The sequence below is a fragment of the Astatotilapia calliptera genome, chromosome 20 (assembly GCF_964374335.1).
Source record: "Astatotilapia calliptera chromosome 20, fAstCal68.1, whole genome shotgun sequence".
NCBI lineage: Eukaryota > Metazoa > Chordata > Actinopteri > Cichliformes > Cichlidae > Astatotilapia > Astatotilapia calliptera.
In genome coordinates, this window is record NC_137441.1 from 26,284,756 (window position 1) to 26,306,048 (window position 21,293).

Genomic DNA, 21,293 nt, shown 5'->3' on the forward strand with positions numbered 1-21,293 from the left:
CTGCTCCGATAGCCAAGAAGTCATGTGAAAAATCTGACATCGCTGCCAGATGGATTCTTTAATAAAAAACATACACATAAAAATGTTTAGCTTTGTTCTTTTTTCCTCTCTTTTAACCACAGTGATGGTCTAATTTTAATTTCCCATTTCTGTGGTGACATCAGATTGATGCTAAATACATTTTTATTTGCAAAATTAAGTGAGAATGACTTTTATTATCACACTAGATTCCTCACTAAAGCTACGGGTGTAGCGTTTACTTGCGCGCCTGCAGGGGCACATCAGGGGCATCAAAGAGCTTGACAATGGGAGGCAGCAACAAGTGGAGGTAGTCATCTAGGTTGGCACCAAATAGCTGGATGGCATTGAGTAGCTGAAAAGGAGAGCACACATTCCTTAATTCCACATACTGCAGCACTTAAACATGAGTGGCTTTAATGAGCTTGTAAATGGTTTTCTTCAGGAGCTCTGAAGGGAAAGTCGAATGGCATTTTATTTCAGCAAGGTGCTGGCGCACGAGCCAGCCGTCCAGGAAATCTGTGTATAGCTGTTAGCGAATAAGTGAGCATGAATCTGTGCCTTCACAGGATGCAAATCATAAAGTAAAATATGAACATTACATTAGTGGGTTTTGGGGGGGGGGTTTTAAACATCAATTTTACCTTCCTTAAAATTGATGTTAAGTTTCATGACGTACCTCTGCGTGGGGCTTTTTGTCAATTTTAGATTATTAATCTACATTTCACCAATGACTGTATATCTTCTATTATTAGTGAGTACAGCCATGTTTACTGCATACAAATTCCAACATTAACTAAATGGCATTTTTTGAGAAAGCCTCACAGTGCCTTAAGGTAACAGTAAACATGGTGCTGTGTGGCGCATGTGCACACAGGCTTGGTGGCTACATGGTGGTCTTAAAGGATGACGTCTATTGAAAGCATCAAAAATACCCCAGCCCCCCAATACATACCATGACCGCCTCTGCTTTTCCCCCCACTCTCCAACCCCATGTCTAAAGTGCACACGGCGAGACAGCAGGAAGTTGAGTTGGAGGTGTACAACTGTGTGCATGTGTGAGCCTAGAAGGGTGGGGGTGGAGCTCAGGGGAGAAGGCTTCTTGAAATGATGGAAGTATGTTTTTCTTCACCTCTTCTGTAGACAAGCGGGAAATCTGATTCCCACTCCCCTCATTTCATGACCCCCATGCTGCGCTAAAGATCAGGCTCCAGACACAGACCTGAGTTACAGACAATCCAGATTGTGGGCTGCTGAATTATACTATACTACAGACTTTGAAACTAAACAGCACCAGAGAAGAGAAGACTAGATGACTGTGCTCCGCACGATTCTGTGTTTGTGGTCTCCCCGTAAATCGTGATTTAGGGTTTGAGGGAAAACCCTGACAACTACTGGCTGCCGCTGCTGAAACAGGAGAGTGTGTTACTTATAGGTCCGTGCTGTCTTTGAACTGCTGTATTACGAGCAAGTGGCTTAGACCTCAAAAGGTCCTGATGGATATTGATGGAAGCCACAAACATAAAACACCACCCCAATAAATCAACTGAAGGTTGAGCTCCTGTACTTTCAGTATGAGTGTAAAGTGATGTGAGCTTAAATTATTAAACCTAAACTAATGCTAGCAAAATAAAGTCATCTCGTCATTCTGACACAGGCCCTTTTCAGTCTAGTTAATATAGTTTCTCCACTAGATTTATGACAAGTTTTACTTTGACTCAGTGCAACTCGCAAAGAAATCTATTACAAAACACAGATTCAGGGTCATGCTACACTGAGACATTCATAATGGAGGTTTTTTTGTGGCCATTGCTAATTTTTGACACTAAACTTTCATTATTCTGTCTTACAGGATCCTTATATCTTCATGTTTTCAGATCCATTTTTTTAAGGACACAGCATGTGTTGAGCACAACTTTTAACCAGGTCATCATTATACATTTCTATGGTTTGAGCTGCTGGTAGACGTCAGCCTGAAATCTAAAAGTTAGTGTGTCGCTAAAAGAAGAGAAAACTGCAAACAGCCTGTTCAGACTGCTATTACCAAGGTATTATCAATTTCTTGTAACATTACAAGAAATGTAATGGTAAATTACTAGTTAGTGTTTCCTTAAGAGTATGAATGCGTATCAGGGAGTCTATGAAAGAAAGCTTTCTGCACTGCCCTAAAATGGTATTATTAATGAAGATTTTAGGGCTTTAATTATGAATATACAATAAGTGAAACAACATAATTATTCTGTCTTAATATTTCTCTCATGTTGTCTTATGCTATAAATTCTGCACAACACTTTCCTTCACTGTGGCACTCTTTTCCTATCTGATAGCAGCATAAATCACCAGAGATGCTGAAATTCATTTGGAGAAAGGTGAAGGGATCCCAAAGCCTGCTGCTGTATTTCTTCCCTGCCCCCAAGTTAAGAGAACCCTCAGCATGTAATTCCACACAGGGTTCAAATCGTGCGTGGGAGGGTGTCAGACACAAAAATGAATAGGGCCAAAGAGGGCCCTTTGTCTGTGACGGTTCTCCCTGCTGGTTTGCGTGGCTGCTCTTTAAAGCACTTGAGGGGAAGTGTGGCTGATGATAATCAGCAGCACTGGCAAAACTTTGGCCCGGTGTGCCAATCCTCCTCCAAAAAAAAGTTTCCTATAGATCAGTTGCTGGCGCGCTATCCTCTAGACATCCATTTTGCTTTTGGTTGGCATTTGGTTTTTATTACTGACGACACCACTCGTGCAATCACGCACTTCTCAAGTTTCTTTCTTCTGAAAGAAAATGTATTATTCGCTTTTGTTTATAACAAAAAACACCAATATTTAGAAAATGTCATTTCTCAAGGAGTCCAAAGGGACAAGAAATACAAATACAATGTCTTTCCAACAAATGCATGATATCTCAAGAGTTTACTTAATTATTCTGTTTACTAATTACATCACAATATCTCGCATAATACCAAACTAATCATGATCAACCAGTTAGTCTTAATAAAGCAGCTGGCTTTAACCACTGATTTTATTCAGTTACAGAGTTTAACTTTAAATCTTTTGACTTACTTCAGTTAAACTAAGCATGATCATACTTTTTTAAATTAAAAAAATCTTTCCAGCACCCTTTTTGCTTTATTATAACTGAGATTTATTAGGGTACTTTCCTGTTCTACATAAAAAGCTCACAAAGTTTATCCTCATCTGTGCTGGGCAAGTTACCCAGAACTGCGTTAGTAACTACAGCCTTCAGAAATGGCTCTTTCGGACATTACAAAAGTCACTACAGGAGAAAGCAATAATGTTACAATGATGTTACTAAAAATTAAATAATTTGTTACTGCTCAGCAGTAATCCTCAGGAATCAAAAGCCTGCTAATAACTGATACAATAATGAGCACAATGGTGAAACAGACACTTAGCAAAGTGCGGGATTAATCAACTCTGTTATGAAGTATTGCTTTTCTTGTTAATTATATAAGTATGACCAACATTATATTGTGATATAGAAGACCAATAGTAGTATGTAGTGATAAAACGTTAGGTTTTTTTTGTTTTTTTAAGAATTTACTCTCACATTCTTAAGATGAGATCAAGATAGAGATAAAAGTTCTTAAAACATAACAGTCGTAAAGGGAGTACGTGAGACTTTTCAGAATCTTCTGAGCTTCTTAAGCAGACGAGAAAATGGCAGACATTAAGGTAGGAGAAATATTCTCCAAATACTGAGTTAGAAACGCAGTGAAGCGCTACAAATTAGATTTCCCAGGAGAATGTCTCTGGTTGACATCATCATAGCTTCCAGTTTACACAAAAATGTTATTCCCCCTGTAAGCATCAAAAAGATTCATTGACATTGTAAATAAATATATGCAAATACAGCTACCAGTGTCTGCATTCTGTGAGTTGGCCTTTCAATTTCACTGTAGACTTTCTTTTCTTACATATGTATTTTTGAGTAAACAATCACCAATCAGAATACATACATCCTATTGATCATCTGGGTCACCCACAGTTTACTCTCTATTCGACGGTCAGCAGGTTCGTGAACACATTCCCACATTTACAAACGGAAAAAAATATGTATGACAAAATACTTAATAGTAGGGGTGGGTTTTTATAATCAATTTATCGATTAAAATCGATTCTGGCTTGGATAACGTAAAATCGATTCATTAAAATCCTGAATCGATTTTTTTAATATAAATTTATTTTGCCCGAAATGCCAGAATCTCTGGTGAAATCTCACAAAATTTCAACAACCAAACAGCTAAGACAGTAAATGATAAAGTCTTGCGTGTGTCAGCTTCCTTTTTATAGATACAAAAATATGTAAATGTACTGATCTGAATTATAATATTTCTGACTGTCAAAAGTTCCCAGATTCAAATCGAATTGAATCTAATCGAATTAAATCGAATCAATTCGGGACCTTGTGAATCGGGATTGAATCGATTCTAGAAATCAGTGACGATACCCAGCCCTACTTAATAGTCTCTTAAACTGTTACAGGTTTTCTAATCACCTGTAGTTTAGAGTGTAGATGAAACTGGGATAGAATACAAAACTGCTTTCATTTAAACAAAAAAAAAGGGAAAAAAAAGGAAAGCGACAGCGACAGCGCTGGAAATAAGCTCTGGACTGCCAGTTAGAGAATGCAGAGCTCCAATGGAGGGATTAACAAGTACACAAACCACCATTTCTCTGATAACGATGCCCAAGGCACCACAGCAGGCATTTTGGTCTGTTTTTATAATTAAGGGTACTCAATTTCATTTTTATTTCACCAACAGCTCTGCACTCTGCAGAGCAAGCATTCATGGCAACATTAACATAAGAAAACAGTACATTCTCTTGCTCCAACTACTAAATCATAATCCCTCGTACCAAAATGTAATCTCAACTACAGCTCTGACATTTTAAACATCTATGAGTCATGGGCAATGCCGCGGCCTATAATTCTGGCACGGTAAGCTGCACGTGATTTCAGACACAAACCTGAAAAATGTTCTCGAAGATGCCAAAGAAAAGCAAAAACAATATATTGGTTTGTGATCCAGAATCTAAACAACTTTTGCAGAATTGGAAAAGTAATTAAAAGCTTTTTGTGAAATAAAAACACTGAAAATCTATCTCCAGCTGACTTTTTTCTCTTCTGTGTTATTAATTCCAGCTGTTGGACACTCCGCTACCCTTCAGTGTATGCACAGTAACTGTAAGCTCATAAAAATATGAGACCCAATGAACTACACAGCTTTAGTCTATTACTGGCAAATCAGATACTGACATCGCATGTCGTCTGCAATCGCACCGCAGTGAACTCACCTTGATGGTAACACTGCGCCCGGTGCTGTTGTCATGCATGAAGACACGTAGCATGTGTGGAATGAGCTGAGGGAGATAGAGCTTGAACTCTCCACCAAGCGCCACCACAATCTGCTCAATCAGGAGGATGATGGTGTTCTGCATGGGGTTGTTTGGTGTCCAGTATTCCTAAGACACAGATAATGAAATGTTGGTATTCATTACATTAACTTGACACCCATTTTTGCTCATTATTATCAAAGCCAACATAAGTTAAAAGATTGTACATTCTGATAAAGCCCTAATGGAGAGTATATTCAAACACACATTATAGAAATTCAAATTACTCTTAGACAATCAAATGCCAACGCTTTCTAATACTAATAGTATGTAATAACAACATAAATTAAAGAAATACTGTACTACAGTACTAAACATCCACCTAAAAGAAGTTTTGATGCTTTGTAAAATGTAAATAAAAACAAAAACACAAGTCAAATATTTTATAACTCATTTAGATGAACACAGTGCAAAGACCACTGTGTGTTTGATTTGGTTGGCTCTTTTTGCAATTTAATGACAGCAAAATATTACCAAAAAATTGGGACAGGAGGAGCAACAGTGTGAATGAAAAAGGAATTGTATTGCTGTATTGTAATGCTAAAGTTTTTGTGTAGCTATACAGAAGTAGGTCAAAATGTGCTTTATCAATAAGCTGAGTGGGAGACAAATGCCTGGATCAGTGTTCCCTCTGGAAATGCAAAACGTTCACGTGCTAGAGACACAAAGCAGGGGTCACAATACTGGATGGCAAGGAATGGAGACAGTTTCCTGTCAGCTGGGACTTACATCATGCCTCTGCGTGGATTTTGACAGTGTTTTGGAAAATCTAGGTTTGACCACTGTGCACATTAAAAATATTAATAGCTGGAGTAGAAAAGACCTGAAGTCACACAATATATCAATCAGTCAATGGGCTTCAGCTGTGAGATTTGGCAAAGGCGTTTTGTCAGGGACGAGAGGTCTCAAGCAACCCCCAACTTCCTGCTTTCCCTGCTTGTGGCTGCTAACTAGAGAGGAAGTGAGAGTACGTCCTGAATGGCTATTCCAGCCCCCTCATCTGGATGCAAGAGCAGGACTGGAGCAAAAATGAATAGATTCTTTGTTTTACTTGCCATTTATTAACTCATAGGGACTGGAGGCGCAGTGGTCTACTTCTCTCAATTACTTTCCACCAGGTGGAGTTGCGGCCATTGCAAAAGTTTTGGTAACAGTGTTACCAAGATTCCGACGCAAGGACAGTCATATGATATTTTGTGACTCTTTAAATGATTATGTGCTTGACATTGTGTTTGTGCAAGTGCAGGCAGGAGCTATGGCTTTAGCAGTTGTTCCACATCATGGGATAAGTGTGAGCGTCATGAGTCATCGGCAGTTTTTCTCCTAAATATTATTTGAATAACGTGAGTGGAAACGTACATCGGAGCCACATGCAGTGCTACAGTTAGAAGGTGAACAGTGAGTGATAATAAAAGGAAGAGTAAAAAGAACATCTCTAAATATACATAACTTCTTATTTTCTCTGACTCACAGTTTCTTTAATCTTGTTAAGTACCTCACTACACACAATGCATACTGCTGTGTGACATGGGGCAAGACTTCATGCAGAGGCCTTAAACACATTACTTCTAATGAGGAAAGTAGAAAGCACAACTGAGTGCAATTAAGAGTTCTTAGCTGTCAGCCTAACTCAAAGGAAAATAAAGAAGGGCTGCATAATGAGTGTTTAGAGATTGGGTTGAAACAGTTACTCACTCTGATGAGGGTGAAGATGTCATCCATATAGGGACGGATGTGAATCTTCACAAAGCACACGACCATTCCCATCTGCTGAAAGAGGAACTGGAGGAAGACAGAAGACAGAGTCTAAGATTTGCTTTGTGAACAGCTGACAAAATAAGAGAAATGCCATAATGAATCTGTCAGGCAGTCTCTTTCCTCTTAATCCACACAACAGCTTACCTCTCGGATACTGGCATCACACACCCGGATGACATTGAGAAAAGTGGGCATGACCTGAGGCAGGAACTGGACGCACTTTAGGCCCAAAGATTTGAAGATGAAGGTGACCGCCTGGACTACCATAGTGTGGTGGTTGGAGAGTGATGGGTCTCTCAGGATGCGCATCAAAGTGACGATTGCCACAGCAGGGTAAAACTCATCCAGGGGCAGGTTACCCATGTTCACCAGCATTTCACTGGTGCTATAGTCAGCTACAAAAAGAGGAGAGTGAGGTTGGTTAGTTTGAATGATGCTGTCATATAAACTATATAAACATATAAACTATAAAATTAAAAAATAATAATGCAAGAATCTTTCTCAGGTTTTGTGCCATCTCTCCTTCAGTCATACTGATGGAGCAGTTGATGAATGTGACAGTTGTGAGTGGCCATGCTTAAACCCTAGAAATATTTAGTAATTTGCCAAATGTAAATCTGATGAGGACATTCTTTCGTCGTAATCACATAATATGATTTCAGCCTGTTGTACAACTTTCAGTCAGATGCAATAAATTGCTCAAATTAACTGCAGTGACTGCAGGATCTAGTTAGCGCTTTAGTCAAGGTTTTACCATTAAGGTAAAAGAAAAAGATGGAATCTCTTCAGCATTTAGTAAGTCCCCTCATTCAGCTTAACGAGATCTTAGATTTGCTGGAGACAGTAGGAAACCTAATACTTAAAGTTCTTCCAAAAAATGATCAAAATTTTGTCACAACATAAAGTAACATTCAGCACCTAGGCACTGCCATCACCAGTAAAATATGTACCAGTTTCCATTCCTAATAGACCCAAGAGCACAAGGAGCCGTGTGAGAGTTGCTGAGAATAAAAGATCACAGGGTTTGGGGGTTTTATTAGTGCATTAGTTCCATTAATATTTTTGTAATAGGGAATACAAAGCAGCTCTCGTCGTCCATTTATCTTTGCGGGGCTATTAAATTTTACAAGGCACCTGAGAATACAAATGTGTGGTATTCAGCCTTTTGCTACTGTTTCAGCTGCTTGAATGTCTCCCCTTAGACGCCGAGGACTAAAAGTTAGTTTTTTAATATTTCAGTATTCACCAAGTCAAGATTCACAATGGTGATAAATGATAACAATCTGTATTTTATCGGCAAACAAACAGGCATTAGTGTAGCCAAGTGAAGCAAGAGTAGTGTAATAATTCAGGTGAATGGGACGAATAGGAACTGTTAACTATTCCTAATAGCATGTAAAAAATATAGCAACTCCCAAGGGGACATGAAGCGTTTCATCACCTTTATGACTGTTGTGTTCTGTAAAGATCTGACTGGTCTAATTTAAAGTCAGGTGAGGAGATGGAACTAGACAGTCAACTCCCAGAACCCTACAAAAAAAAAAAAAAGTGGTCCGAGATACTAGTGTTTCAGACAGTGACCCTAACAAATCAAATTCGCCAACAGATATACGACCTCCAGTTCTGGTCACAGTCTATTTAGCTGGAGAACAAACTGGTAAAACCATTACCATACTGTCCAAGGTCATTCTGAGACACATGACTGGATCAGACGAGTGGAGATCTGCATTTTCCACACACGAGGCGTGTGACCGAAGACAGATGTGCATTATTAGAGAAATTCACAATATCCAGACCGTTTATGATGCACAACCACCAAGTCGTGTTCTGAGAGTTTTATCATACTCAGAGAAATAATCCAAGAGTTTAAAGTAAAACCCACTACGAGCAAGAAAAACATTTTTACATCTTTTGTTACTTCTAACAGATAACATAGGGTATATTAAGATCCACCCACATTGTGTTTAGCACTGTTATTCAAAAATCTGTCAACTGGGTTAAGATCAATGTCATTAATCCTGTTTTGGACATATTGTTTATTACAACAAACATATTGACCAAAAAGCCTTTTGACAGGCAATGCTGAGTTATTCAGCTGATATGGTAATACGTTTACGCAAATTCAGACTGCACCAGTAATCCGTTCACCCCGTAAAGAAAAAGAGTGACGTATATCACTGATATTCTATTAAACAGATGCTTGAAATCTGTCTAAAGTGGGTCACATTAAATTTAATATCAGCACTTCAAAAAGTCCTACTCCAGTTGTGGTGCTTATATTTCCCTCCAAACTGGCAGACTCTTGTTCTGAAGGATTTTTAGTTGGGTTTAGATCAGACAGCAGCCAGAAATAAGATCCCAAAGAATGAAAACTCCCACAAAAGGCAAACCCAAAGCCGCTGATGCTGTTGACTTTTCAAATGCAAGGGCAATACCTTAAAAGATTGTGTTTTGTCTTGTCGGCGTAGACATATCTCCTCCCTGCACTCCATTTCGAATGATTTGTAGATTTATTAAATGTAAAACAGCCAATGAGTAAAGCATAATCTTCAGTGTTTTTTCAAAAGACACAGTTTCACTGGCTTTATGTGGGCCCCAGGGCAGCTGTGGCTACAACTGTAGCTTGCCTCCACCAGTGTGTGAATGTGAGAGTGAATGAATAGTGGAATTGTAAAGCGCTTTGAGGGTTCCCGAAAAGCGCTATATAAATGCAATCCATGATTATTATTATTATTATTTATGGGAGCCAGATTCGGCAATTCCTAAAACTGAAGATGAAATCGGTTCCTCACTCGAGTGATCACATTCTGACCCAAGAGAAACTGCTGCGTGGCGTATTTAACTCACGGCAATTTCTGGAGCACTGACCTATAACTACATCGAGATGATGATTTTATGTGCACACATGATTGCATGGTGTCACCTCCCAGCAAGAAGGTGCCTGACTGGGGCCTTTCTGTTTTACTTCAAAGTCATCATCAACTTGGTACTGTGAGGTAAAGATCCTACAAAATTAGAAAGAAAAAGCCAACCATCAGACAATCCCATATGAGCACAGAGTTGGTGATGATGGAAAGAAAGGGGGTTGTCTAACACAACCAGCTGTGACGCAAAGGGCACAACACCAACAATGAGAGAGAGCCCACAAATAAAGATCATAATGTCTCATCAATACGAACAACTGCGATTACAAGTAAATGACTAGAGCGCAATCTGGAAGAAAATACCCTAAACTCTCACTGAAGAGTCAAACAACATTATGATAAATGCAGTAAACGCAGCACAAAGCTACAATAACATCAAGTCTATATACAAACTCTTGACAACATTATTCATCAGGCTCATAATGCAGACTCACTAAAATTACAGCAACAGTCCCAAGTTCCACTGTGAGATGTGAAAATGGGTTCGTGCTCATTTAGAGACTTTCCAGCTGTTGTACTGAAAATACTGCTGTAAGTCTGAGGAATGCAAATAAAAAGTTAATCTAATCCACACTGTGACCCTTGGTGAAGAAAAAATGTCTGTATTAACAGTAATCTGAGACCTACCCGAGTCCTGACTGGATTTGGACTCTGAGAGGCTGACAGCAGAGGCATCTCGGGACTGGTCGATCATGCCGATATTCACCTTGTGTTTGTAGGGATCCAGGGCTCCAAGAAGCCCCAGAACACGTATAGCCTGTTGGAAAGACAGAGTTAGTGGTCCCTCACAGGAACACAAAATTGAGTATGGAAAATGGAGACTAACAAAAAGTGCTACAGCCAAACAGTAAGAGTGGTTTGAGAAGCTTCTCACCATATAAAGTGAGGGAAGTGCATTCCCTGCACTTTTAACAATGTCGTATGTAAGAAATTAAACAATGACAATTTCCACTCAAACTTTTCACATCAAAATGTCCATATATTTATGGAAAAGGTGCTTTGCTTCATGCTACATGTCCATATCATTGTAATTCACCAAATCCAATGCCTCTACAGAGATCTACACATTAACTCAATGCATGCTGTAAAGTGGTTTCAAGCCTTGCTGGCCTATGAGGTTCCCATTACTACGGTGAGGGAAACGTAAGGTGATCGGCCCAGATGGCATGACATTTATTCATACCTCTCTCCTGATGCCCTGGTTTTGTTCAGTCTTGAGGAAGTTAAGCAGCACCTCTAGAAGGGACGGGTACTTGCGGTAGGGCTCCACCACATAGCCTGTACTAGCTACTTGCTGGCCCAGTGTCCACAGAGCCACCTGGTGGAAAGTCAGAGACAGTCATTAACTAATCATCAACAAGAAAAGAGTATATCGTCTGTATTTATTTGTAAGTTGTTCCTTGTGTACCTGTCGCTTGGCCAGTGATGATGAGTCCTGCAGCATGTCCATAATAATTGGGAAAAGCTCATCCATCCACTTCCTCATCTCTAGGCCACTCACCTGATGGGGCAGAGAAAGAATCAATCAAAACTACAGAAATTTTATAAATTAACCATTTTCTGTAGAATCACCTAAAGCCAAAAGGGCACTATTATAAGAACTCGTAACATTTTATAGATAAACTGAAGTGCACAAAACTCAAGGAAGCTACAGTGAAAAATAATAGAAGCTAATATTAAAGCTATTAAATAAATTATTTGTCAGAGAATCCATGTGAATTTCTCAAGTCCATGTATATTAGGAACCACCATCACTTACCAAATGTACAATTTTTTTTAAAATGTGCTTTCAGGCTGCAGACAGATTGTTTTCAAAGTAACATTTAGTTTCTGTTATCTGTACTCCCTACATTCTCATGCATCTTTGCTTTGTCTGGGTTCCCGAAGAGCTGGGCTTCTGTCTCATTCTGCACTGAGTCTCCCTGAGCATCTCCCGCACTCTGTCTGAACTTCAAAGGCCCTTTAACTGTGACTCCCTGACTGCTTTCAGGGGACCATTCAAGCACCTGGTCAGGGTAGAGCAAGGCAAACATCTAAGGGTAAGAGCCTGCAATTACCTTCAACCTCAAGACAAGCTTGGATTTACATTAAAACTACCCAGATTAAAGATGAGTTTTTTTTATAATTAATTGTGTACAATGGACAATAAATTCTGCTAAGATTTATCTAGTTGCAGTAAACAGCCGATTTATAATTACAAACAGAGTAAAAACAGCCTTACCTGAGCCAACTCGCCAATGGTTGCAAGGACACTAATGACTACTCCTGGGTTAGGGTCTGGGTCTTTAAGCTTGAGGATGAGAGCCTAGAAAAATTAAAAGCAATGTGGTCATTTCCTCATATACTTTGAAATCATTACTTATTTGAAGGCCCATGGAAATGAGGATGTAATGGACCTCAGCTTTTACTTATTAGCATAGGCCTACTGGGAACATGAAGCCCCTTTCAGTCTGGTTTAGATTCATACACACTTATCCATCATTACAACAGAGAACTTGCAAAGCAGTACCTTGAGGATGGGTTCCATATAAGGACGTATAAGTCGGGGCGCATTGGAGACCAGGTGACCAAGCATTCGAGCACTCTGCTCTTTGTTCCTGCCGACACCGCTGTGCTCCAATTCTGTTAAGATCTGCAGAAAAATGATAATGTTAGCACAGCACATGCACTCATCTTCATCTGGAATACATTTAATAAGCTTAAGTCGTGGAAAACACAAAGGCGTTTAGACAAAAATCAATTGTGACTTTGTACTACAGGTGTGTGTGTTTTGAGTTTTCAGCTTAGCATAATATCATGGCCTTTGCTGCCCCCTAAAGGTATCCAACTGAAACGCAAGCAGGTAATCGTCACAAGAAAAATAATGCATGTAGAAGCCAAGCGTTTGCAAACCTGTGGAATACTTGCATGCCATCTTTGGCACATGAACCTAAGGAATCCTAATGAACAAATTTAATGGTTTAAATAAATCAAAACATGATGTCTAATGCAATAAATAAAACTCGTATTGAGCCATTACTGTGCCTCTCATACCTGGATGAGCATCTTGCGTAGGAAGGGCATAACAAAGGCAGGGTTCATGCTGCTCAGGCGTCCGATCGTGCAGATTGCCAGCTCTCTGATCTCAAACACCTCATCATTCAGAGCAACAAACAACGCCTGCAAGTTTTCAGCCTGGGCGAGGTGAGCATCAAAGCGTTCATCAAGAGACGCCAGCACGCAGTATCGGATATCTGGATCTACAGGAAATCAGGGACAAAAATCAGACTGGCTTTCTTTATCACTTTTATTTTTTATACGCTGCCATAATGGATCACTGTAGCTGTTAACAGTTCTGAAGCCTCACACCATAAAAGCAACAAAACAAAATAAATCTGCATAGTAATGCCGTTTTCCTTTTCTGTGCATTTGTTACCTGGATCAGTGATGCCAACAACTAGCAGCTTGCTGAGAACATCTGCAACAACCTGCACAGCGGTCTGGCTGACAACATGGCCGCTGATCAGGTGGATGGAGGGAGTAAGCAGGCGTGAGCAAGTCCGAGCTGCCTCCATTCGGATTTCTTTGTGTTCGCTGTTCAAGAAGTGATCAGCACAGTGGCGCACAAACTGGGTGAGGGAATGTCCTGGGGAAAGACGTTCATGTAGAATAATCACAATACAACTGCTTTTATTTTATTTTTTTTAGTAGCATTAATATCCTGGTAGATAATAACAGCATTTTTGTTGCTTATTTTATGTAAAACAAACAACACTGACTTGATTTATTCTATAATGGCGTTTCTTCTTCATTTGTCTATTTGGGATTCTAAAACTCAATACCAAGGAAGTCGGGTGGCTTGTTTCCGTGGAGACTGAATTACTTAACTAAATATCCAATGTTACCCCAGCTTTTGCACTAAAATGCAAACCCATCCAGCAGTCTGCTGAGGAATGACACCAAAGACTGATCATTTTTCTCCCCAGTTTCTCTGCTGGAGAACAAAAAACTAGTCATCTCGGTGACAGACTGAAGAGACGCTATTTATATCGACCACTGAAAGATGGGCACAGTCATCAGCACAACTGCCCCGGCCATTTCTGCAGTTCACATAATCATTTCTTTTGGTCCACATTTTTGTCACCGCTGGTGGCTCCAATGACTTACGAGTGACAGTTTAAGCCTAGTTTAAAAACATATTTCATTTTCAACTTCACTGCATGTGATATAGAGTGCATAGACAGCAAAACTGCACCACTTATTTCTTATGATCATTCAGGACAGTAATGCCACTACTCTTTAAATAATTTCTTCAGCAAGCCCAACTTATCAATGCGCCCTTGTCCATTAGAACAGTATAATAAAAAAATGGCTAGCTACAAAATGCAAAGGATTGTTGGGTGAGGAGAGCAACAGCCATTCGGTATCAAGTTTAAATTCTTAACCTCTGTCTTTTGTTGTTGTTTTAATTTATATACCATTTCTAATTCCACTGTGTTTTCATGTTGTTCCTTTGGATTCACCGTTTTTTGCATTTTTTTATTGCTTTAAATTCCATTGCTCTATTTTGCTTCTTCTAATTCTACCCTGGTTTTAGTCCCATTGTTGTAAAGCACTTTGTAATTCTGTTATAAGTGCTAACTAAAAAACATTTGCTTGCTTGCTTGTGTATTACAATGCAACACTGTGCTGCGAAACACTGGGTCCTGAACTTTGACACATGCTACCGACCTAAAATTTTATGCAGGAAAAGAATCCATCACACAGATGTACGTGTTTTTTTTCCAGGTTCTTACCTTCAAATTCAAAGCTTCCCAGGGTTCGCAGGGCCAGGGTGATGCTGCCAACGTCACTAGCCTCTGGAATGTTAGTGAGGCTTGGTGAGGCTAGCTGGTGAGCCAGGCCTTTGGGCATGCCAGGGTGACGCAATGGCTTGTGCATCAATACCAAAGAGAGCATCTTCAGCAAACCATCCTGTATATCTTTCTTCAGCTGGGGGATTTGACGGCTCAGATCGTACAGCACTGCAGTAAGTGCAGGACTAGACCAGAACAACAGACAAACGATCCAATCAAACCCAAGCATTAATTTGAAAATTACATGATTCAGATCAGAAACTGAATTGCTAAAAAAGTTCTTTGAAGATGTCCTACCTGAGGCCCACAGCAAGCATAGGCTCAAGCAGTTCTTTGATGTCTGGCTGGATGCTGGGACCCATGGCTCTAGAAAGCATGCTAATACACGTAAACACTGTAGCATCCACCTGCATGGTCTTCTGCCTCCTGCACAGATGAAAGATCAGTAAATGAAACTGTGCATAGACAACAACATGTTTTTTTTTTAAATTCACAACACCACTGAGCAAATTCTACCCATAATATAATTTTAGACTTTTCAGCCTTTAGGTTTAAGGGACACTGTAATGGAACGTGTAATATGTCACTATTTAATAAATGATACATTTTTTTAAAAATTGTAAGAAACAATAACTGACTTGTGTGCAAAGTCCTTGGGTGGCAGGGCAGCCTTGATGATCTCAAGGATCTTGGAGAGGTACGGCTGGATTTCTGTCCTCACAGCCACAACCAGCAGCCCCAAAGCCTGGAAAGCTGCCGTCCTCTCCTTCTCCTTCTTCAGGCAGCCCAGCAGGTAGCCCATAGTGTCTGACAAATACTGGTCTGCACAGCAAATGAACATCCACATGGCACATAATCTTTTTTTCCTATTAGCTACAACACATTCATTTGAGCAAGCGGTAGAAACCCTGGTAGTGATATTTCAAAAGGTAGCCTGAAAAGTACTAACCATGACCTACTTACATTGCAATAGTAACCATATATAGACCAAATGTGCATAGTGATTGAAAACAATACATGGTTTCAAGTTCTAACATAAAATTTGCACCAAACTGATAATCACATATATGTTAATTAAACCCACCTGTAAAGGTATGCGGCTGGAAGGCAGCCAAGCGTGGAAGCAGGTTGAGGATGGTCATCTGGATCAGAGGATTTTTGCTGGTCCTGTATTTCAGCACCCACCGACACACCTGGATATTTAAACAAAAGCTTCCTCAATTATTCAGTCAGATGACTACCACAGGTATGACTTCAACTGCCTAACCTCAAGCAAACTCACAAACACATTTTCCAACACACTATCCAAGTTAGTGCATAGAGAAAACATCAAAGACTGATACCAGCACTCTGACTGTCAAAAAAAACCGTGAAAATTTTCGTATTTTGCAAAACGTTTAACTCTCCCCCATAAAGACAACATTTGATGACATCCCCTGTACCCTTAATGATGACTTTTGACATCAGTATGTATGAAGAAAGCCATGATTTGACAACAATTACAATAGTTTCCATGTTTTTTCCAAAGGGGAGCTGCATATGCAGAGGCCACCCTCACTAACATCTGATTCCAAACTCAGTCAACAGTATGCACGAAACTATATGTCTAAACACTGTTCAGTGCATTTATCATGGCAGCTAAAGTCCTTGAGTGTCAAGGATTTTAGTCCAAGGCATTTTCACATTACATTAATATACAATTACACTTTTACAATGCATTTTGTCTGTAGTTAAAACCTACCTGGTCAAATCGCTCCTCCATCAACTCACGGCAGTAGCGACTCTCCACCAGAGAGCTCTTGGCAGGTACCGGTGTGGCCCCAAAGCTGGGGAAGCCTTGAGGTGTGCTGTAGCCCAACAAGCCCAGGAGGGCGTTGGACTGCTGCGGCTGCACCGACTGGAAGCTGGTGAAGGGTGTGATGTGGCGGGGCTTTGTTCCAAACCCCATCAGTTCCTTGCAGTACTTATCGTGGACCAGCTGCTGCTGTGTGATCTCCTCCATCTCCTCGCGCATACGCTGGTTGGAAATAAGACTGTGAGCGGACTGGATTTTACCACTGATAATGTGTCCAAGCTGATATCCGACCTCACCTCTCCCTCCATGCTGCTGATGCGAACCAGCTCATTCAGGATCAGAAGAGCGCCGTGGACCCTGTCGTCGCGATTCATCCCTTTCTCTTTGGCCAAAGTCTCATCAAAGCCTTTTTCTGCCTCTTCAAAGGTTTGCTGTCACAGAAAAAAAAAGCCACTCATGTCACCTCTTTAAAAAACAAACAAACTCTTCAATACTTTAATTAGAATAACACATGATTTGCCAGTGTACAGTTACATGTCTTACTTTGTACCACTGTGGTTTCTGCATTTCCTTTGTCTCTCTCTGAGTGGTGAGGATGAGACAGGCTCGCAGAGCAGACACAGCACCTTCTCGGATGGCCTGCTTAGGATCCCATACTGCGTAAAAGATGTTGTCAAAGAACGGCTGGACTTGCTGGAAGAAGAAGGTGGGTGCACTCACAGCCAGCTCCCTCAACACCAAAACCTGGAAGAGATTGCAAACGAAAGTAATGCAGGCGTGCACTGCTCCACATTTTTTATTTTACCAAAATACACCTGAGAAACCTGAAATCTTCTTTTTCAACGATCTGTTCACCAAAACAAAATCCACATATGATCCTAAAATAGCTTGACATAAAATTTTGACTGTCGCTGTTTGAATTCTGAAGCAACTATGAGCTGGGTATGTCCTGTATGTAGTTATGTTACATTGCTTGTTTAAATGTGTAGTTGTGCCCTGCTTTCTCTCCTTGTTTTAGGTACTGTCCCTTTCATTTGACTCCACTGCAGTGACTATGGTGCGTACCATTTGAAGCTGCAAATTGAAATTTCAGATTTCCCAAATGGTGTTTTCAACTGGAATGCCCTCTGAAGCTGGACTTCCAACTCAGCTGTAGTCAGACGGGCGGGGCTGAGATAGATTTTGGTCGCCCGACCGGAGATATTGCAAGCCCTGGAAGGTCTGCACAGCCTCACCAACCCCGACTTCACAATCCAAGATAGCGACAGTGCATGTAAATAATAGTAAAACTGTAAATCTTGTCAGCTGTACTGTCACTGAAATTTATTTGTGACTCGTTAGATAAACAGAGCACTGACCACGCTGTGTTCCAACTGATATATGGATGGCTCCATCTTGCTAAGGAGCTAAACAGATCCCGTTTTTCCTTACTTTTTCAATTTTACTGCTGGAACACTTTCCACTTGGGAGTGAAATCACTGATCTCTTCACACAACCAATCCTATGTGTGTTCTTCTGACCATTTACTCCTGCTTAGTGCATTTTGATCACTTAATTTTTTTTAGCTTGTAGGATTTGTTGTTTTTTTCTTTCGTTTTGGCACAGCTCAACTATGAATTTTAGGTTTTTTTTATTGCCAACTTGGTTTTCATCTCCCCGTACTCTTTTTCAGTTATTTCCCAACAACATCATGTGGACATTCTGGGGAAAGTAACAAGGTTTAATATTCTACAGCCACTAGAAATGGGAAAATGGTAATTGCATAATAAGCTAAATAAAACATAGAAAAAGGCAAGCACATTCTCTCATTTTCTAATTTTGAAGCGTTCAGGATTTTTCTGGACTATGAGTGTGATGCCAATAATAACCATTTGAAGCTGGTCGGTACTCTATAAAAACATAGTGACCGGGTTGCATCAACATCTTGTCAAGCTTCTCTGCTTGGAGGTTTTGCTGACGCCACAGCTGGGTGACACCCACCCACACGCACACAGAACAGGGTAAAGAGGAAATCAGAAGAAGAATGTGCTGATATTTGGGGTATAAGAGTGCATATGAAGTAGTACTTGTGCCTTCAACCCAAAACACACTAGAGGAACTTTCAACACTGCCTTCACTACAGCAATAGATAAAGTTATTACAGCTCCCAACGTGCCCACATTTCCAGCAAATGTAAACACCACCAATATGTGGTTTTATTTGAACAGCAAACACCACAGTGACTGTTGTCTGCTAGTGACTTACTGCAGCATGGCGTCTCCCTTCATTTCTGTCGGCTCCCAACCACTCCAGGGCTCTCTTCACTTCAAACTCCACATACTCAGCCGTAAAGGTGTCCCCCGCCATAGAAAGGTGGCCCATAGCTTTAGAGGCCATCTCCATCACCACGGGGTCGCTGGAAGGGAGCAGGTTGCGGAGGTAGTTGGCGAATCGACTGATCCTGGTGGCATTGCCTCCTTCAACTCCAATTAGACTCACTGATGAAAACAATAATCATTTTATAGTGATAGAAACTAAGAGATCTTAAATAAGTCCAAAATTGACAGCACTTAAAAACATAACAATTTTAACAACGTTTTATTAATGCTTACCTATGGCAAGAATCCCTCCTTTCTTTTCATTCACATCAGAGCTGGACACCAGCTCAAATATGTGGTGGTTCAACTCATCGTAGAACGTAGTAGCTTCATCTTGGCTTAACTGTGGGACAAGACCAGTGTCAAAAAGTATGGAGGAAAATGCTTCCTAATATTGTTTCATAAGTCACTACATACATTTACAACTGAACTGATTTGGGGATTCATGTCTACTTGTGAAACTCTCCAACTAGTGGGAAACAATCTTGATTAAGTATCCAGTATACTAAGTGGTTTTCCACTTACAGTTTTCAATTATGCACATATAGCTTATTGCTGTTACCTCTCTGAGTTCTGTAGTCACATAGTGCTGCAGGTCTTTGGCAGATTTTGCTCGAGTGTCTTCATTTCGACTCTTCAGTCCACTGACAAACTGCTGCAGCACAGTGGCTGTGCCTGATATGATCACCATTTGGACGGCCTAATCTGCATGGGGGAGGGCGACATATGTGGTTTCAATGCAACATTCCGGGTTATTAAACAACCAGTATCCAAAAACAACAACAAGGTAAACAGTACACATGGAAAGAAGAAATGCAAGCGGTAATCTGATAAAACACCAGGTTAATGTTGTTAACTGACATTGGTCCCAGCTAGCTAACGTGCCTGGTTAGCTAATAAAACAAGCTGCAAGGCTTGCTAGTTATTAGGAAATATACATCAGACTTCTTTACACAACTAATACAAAACCGGAGACGCCCGGGTAGTTGCAGTGTAATAGGTGAAATCAGAGCCTCATGAGTGTTTCGTGCTTGTTTTGATTAGCTCGAGCTAGTGCTAATGTTAAGCTATTTCCCGTGACAACCCAATAGCAAGGAGGCAAAGTCGCTTTGTATCACTTACGTGTTTGTATTACAATGCCGAACACTTAACTGCTATTCGATTTATCCGGAATATCTCTCATTGTACGTCTACCTGGCCAACACTGCGCAAGGTTGGCTAGCTGAGGTATCTGTGATGAATTAGCTCGAGTTAGCGATACACACGGAACTTCACAAGCGTCAAGTTGCGCAGTCTGCGCCGAGCTGAGCGCAACTCACACGTCCTTGAGTGTAGTTTCCAGAGCCTGTCGTCTTTTTATGTTAATGTTTTTTGAGGCCCAGTACTTTAGTTACCTCAACATTTTTACTACAGTATACTTTTAAAATTATGGTGGAGGAATGTTACTTATGAGTTTACAGTCTATACTTATAGTTTGTGCTCTTCCCCTGACTTAATGTAATTAATCTGGTGTACTACAGGCAGACATAATCTCATGGTGGTAGCTACTTAATAACATTAATGATAGTCGTACGCTTTGGTTCACCATGAGTACAAAGCAGCCTTGTAAGAACATTTATGGCTCCATAACGGAGGCTTTTCAAAGCCTTTCAGGCGGGGCCTTTCATTTGTTCTTCATATATATATATACGTTTGAACTATCTGTAGTCTATATTTTCTTTCTTTCTTTTTTTTCTTGAATACTAAAACAGCAGGGAATATTTTCCCTTAACTGTCTCCATACTTGTCATGTCAGGGAGTTTTTTTGTTTGTTGTTTTCAGCTTTTGATCTGGTGGAGGAAATGAGCCCAACACTGTTGAGAATTTAGATAATTTAATAAGATATACAGTATAAGCATATCAGAACGTCTAGAAACAAGAGGTACGCAAACTATAAAGCTTAGATCTCCTTGTCAGGACATGAATGAAAACACACTTTGAATACAGATAATAATAAGATATTTAAGTGTACAAAAAGCGTCCACTACATGCAGCAGCCTGTGTGGCTGTTTTTTATTTTGCTGTTCAACTTACAACCTCTTGGGGGAGACATTGACCAGGCATACAGACACCTTGCAGTATTATAGAAACATATCTGGCTCTACGTAGTTCTGCATGAGCGGTGACATTTACCATAGTGCAGCACACCAATTAAGCG

General features: G+C 40.3%; 1 protein-coding gene across 3 annotated transcripts in view; it reads right to left on the reverse strand.

Moving 5' to 3' along the window:
* Nucleotides 1-20,385, reverse strand: part of mtor (mechanistic target of rapamycin kinase) — a 76,014-nt gene extending 55,629 nt beyond the window's left edge. Inside the window, exons 1-23 of one of the 3 annotated variants that reach the window (XM_026153150.2) lie at nucleotides 20,219-20,385; nucleotides 19,659-19,801; nucleotides 19,331-19,439; nucleotides 18,984-19,216; nucleotides 17,283-17,483; nucleotides 17,036-17,170; nucleotides 16,686-16,961; nucleotides 16,029-16,137; nucleotides 15,583-15,766; nucleotides 15,242-15,370; nucleotides 14,885-15,129; nucleotides 13,525-13,734; nucleotides 13,143-13,348; nucleotides 12,619-12,741; nucleotides 12,331-12,414; nucleotides 11,960-12,115; nucleotides 11,518-11,610; nucleotides 11,293-11,427; nucleotides 10,737-10,866; nucleotides 7,330-7,580; nucleotides 7,123-7,209; nucleotides 5,329-5,496; nucleotides 261-373 (exon numbers count right to left, since the gene is read on the reverse strand). In XM_026153150.2, the coding sequence (XP_026008935.1) occupies nucleotides 261-373; nucleotides 5,329-5,496; nucleotides 7,123-7,209; nucleotides 7,330-7,580; nucleotides 10,737-10,866; nucleotides 11,293-11,427; nucleotides 11,518-11,610; nucleotides 11,960-12,115; nucleotides 12,331-12,414; nucleotides 12,619-12,741; nucleotides 13,143-13,348; nucleotides 13,525-13,734; nucleotides 14,885-15,129; nucleotides 15,242-15,370; nucleotides 15,583-15,766; nucleotides 16,029-16,137; nucleotides 16,686-16,961; nucleotides 17,036-17,170; nucleotides 17,283-17,483; nucleotides 18,984-19,216; nucleotides 19,331-19,439; nucleotides 19,659-19,787 (3,506 nt within the window). In that variant the 5' untranslated portion in view covers nucleotides 19,788-19,801; nucleotides 20,219-20,385. The remainder of the gene's footprint in view (nucleotides 1-260; nucleotides 374-5,328; nucleotides 5,497-7,122; nucleotides 7,210-7,329; nucleotides 7,581-10,736; nucleotides 10,867-11,292; nucleotides 11,428-11,517; nucleotides 11,611-11,959; nucleotides 12,116-12,330; nucleotides 12,415-12,618; nucleotides 12,742-13,142; nucleotides 13,349-13,524; nucleotides 13,735-14,884; nucleotides 15,130-15,241; nucleotides 15,371-15,582; nucleotides 15,767-16,028; nucleotides 16,138-16,685; nucleotides 16,962-17,035; nucleotides 17,171-17,282; nucleotides 17,484-18,983; nucleotides 19,217-19,330; nucleotides 19,440-19,658; nucleotides 19,802-20,218) is intronic. The other 2 variants (XM_026153151.2, XM_026153152.2) reach the window with 2 other exon arrangements.
* Nucleotides 20,386-21,293: the final 908 nt, after the last annotated feature.